Genomic DNA, 897 nt, shown 5'->3' on the forward strand with positions numbered 1-897 from the left:
GTGTGTGTGTGTGTGTGTGTGTGTGTGTGTGTGTGTGTGTGTGTGTGTGTGTGTGTTTTACCTGCAGCAGGAAGGGTGTGCGGTCACAGGGCTGGAACATCCCGAGAGTCACGCAGTTTAGGAGGATGGCCAAAATGCTCACACGCTCGAACCATGTGCCATGAGGTTAAGTGTAAACACCACAACAGAGTTTGAACATTGATTACAATTAGTTCAACAGAAAGCCAACAGGATGTTTCCATTGGATCAAATGTACAATTATTGAGGCGTTAAATGAACTGAAACAACACCACCCAGACTTCTGAAGTGTTAATGCAATCAAAAAAAGTAGAAAGTAGCTATAAACAAACTACACCATGGTTGCATAACTTTAACGTCACCACAAATAAGTAGATTCGTTTTTGAGGATGGCATGAGGGCGTAAAATGTCCCAGACAACTTCTGAAATCGCCAGTCTTTAGTTTTTTTACACTTATTAGCAACCGCCTTTTTAGAGACACATATAACCTTTAACACTCACAAGTGGGGTATTTCATTTTATGTCATACGAAAAAAAGGGGATAAACACTTAGGCTAGTGTTAGCGGAGACAGTAATTCAGGCAACACGAGGGATGGAACTGATATCCTGGTTTAAGACTCATTCCTGCAATATTCTTTAGGTATTAGCTGCTGGGTCAATGTTTTAGTTTAAAGAGGGTTGAGATTCGATAAATGGAATTAAAGATGGGCAAAAACGTAAAGGAAAATAACATGAAGGGTTGAAGCAAGTTTTTGTACCAACGCAAACTGCCAAAACAGCGTCAGTGCTAGGTTTTACAACACTCTAAACTCTACCTGAGTGAAAAATATCATCCATCTAAGATATTGATAAGCACTGCACAACCATGGACTGTATA

General features: G+C 40.1%; 1 protein-coding gene across 1 annotated transcript in view; it reads right to left on the reverse strand.

Annotated features, from left to right (window-relative positions):
• Positions 1-151, reverse strand: part of LOC307043296 (voltage-dependent T-type calcium channel subunit alpha-1H-like) — a 45520-nt gene extending 45369 nt beyond the window's left edge. Inside the window, exon 1 of the mRNA XM_079687657.1 lies at positions 62-151. Coding sequence (XP_079543783.1) covers positions 62-100 — 39 coding nt within the window. The 5' untranslated portion in view covers positions 101-151. The remainder of the gene's footprint in view (positions 1-61) is intronic.
• Between the last annotated feature and the right edge of the window lie 746 nt (positions 152-897).

This window comes from Notothenia rossii (genome assembly GCF_949606895.1).
Source record: "Notothenia rossii genome assembly, chromosome: 1".
NCBI classification, from domain to species: Eukaryota; Metazoa; Chordata; class Actinopteri; order Perciformes; family Nototheniidae; genus Notothenia; species Notothenia rossii.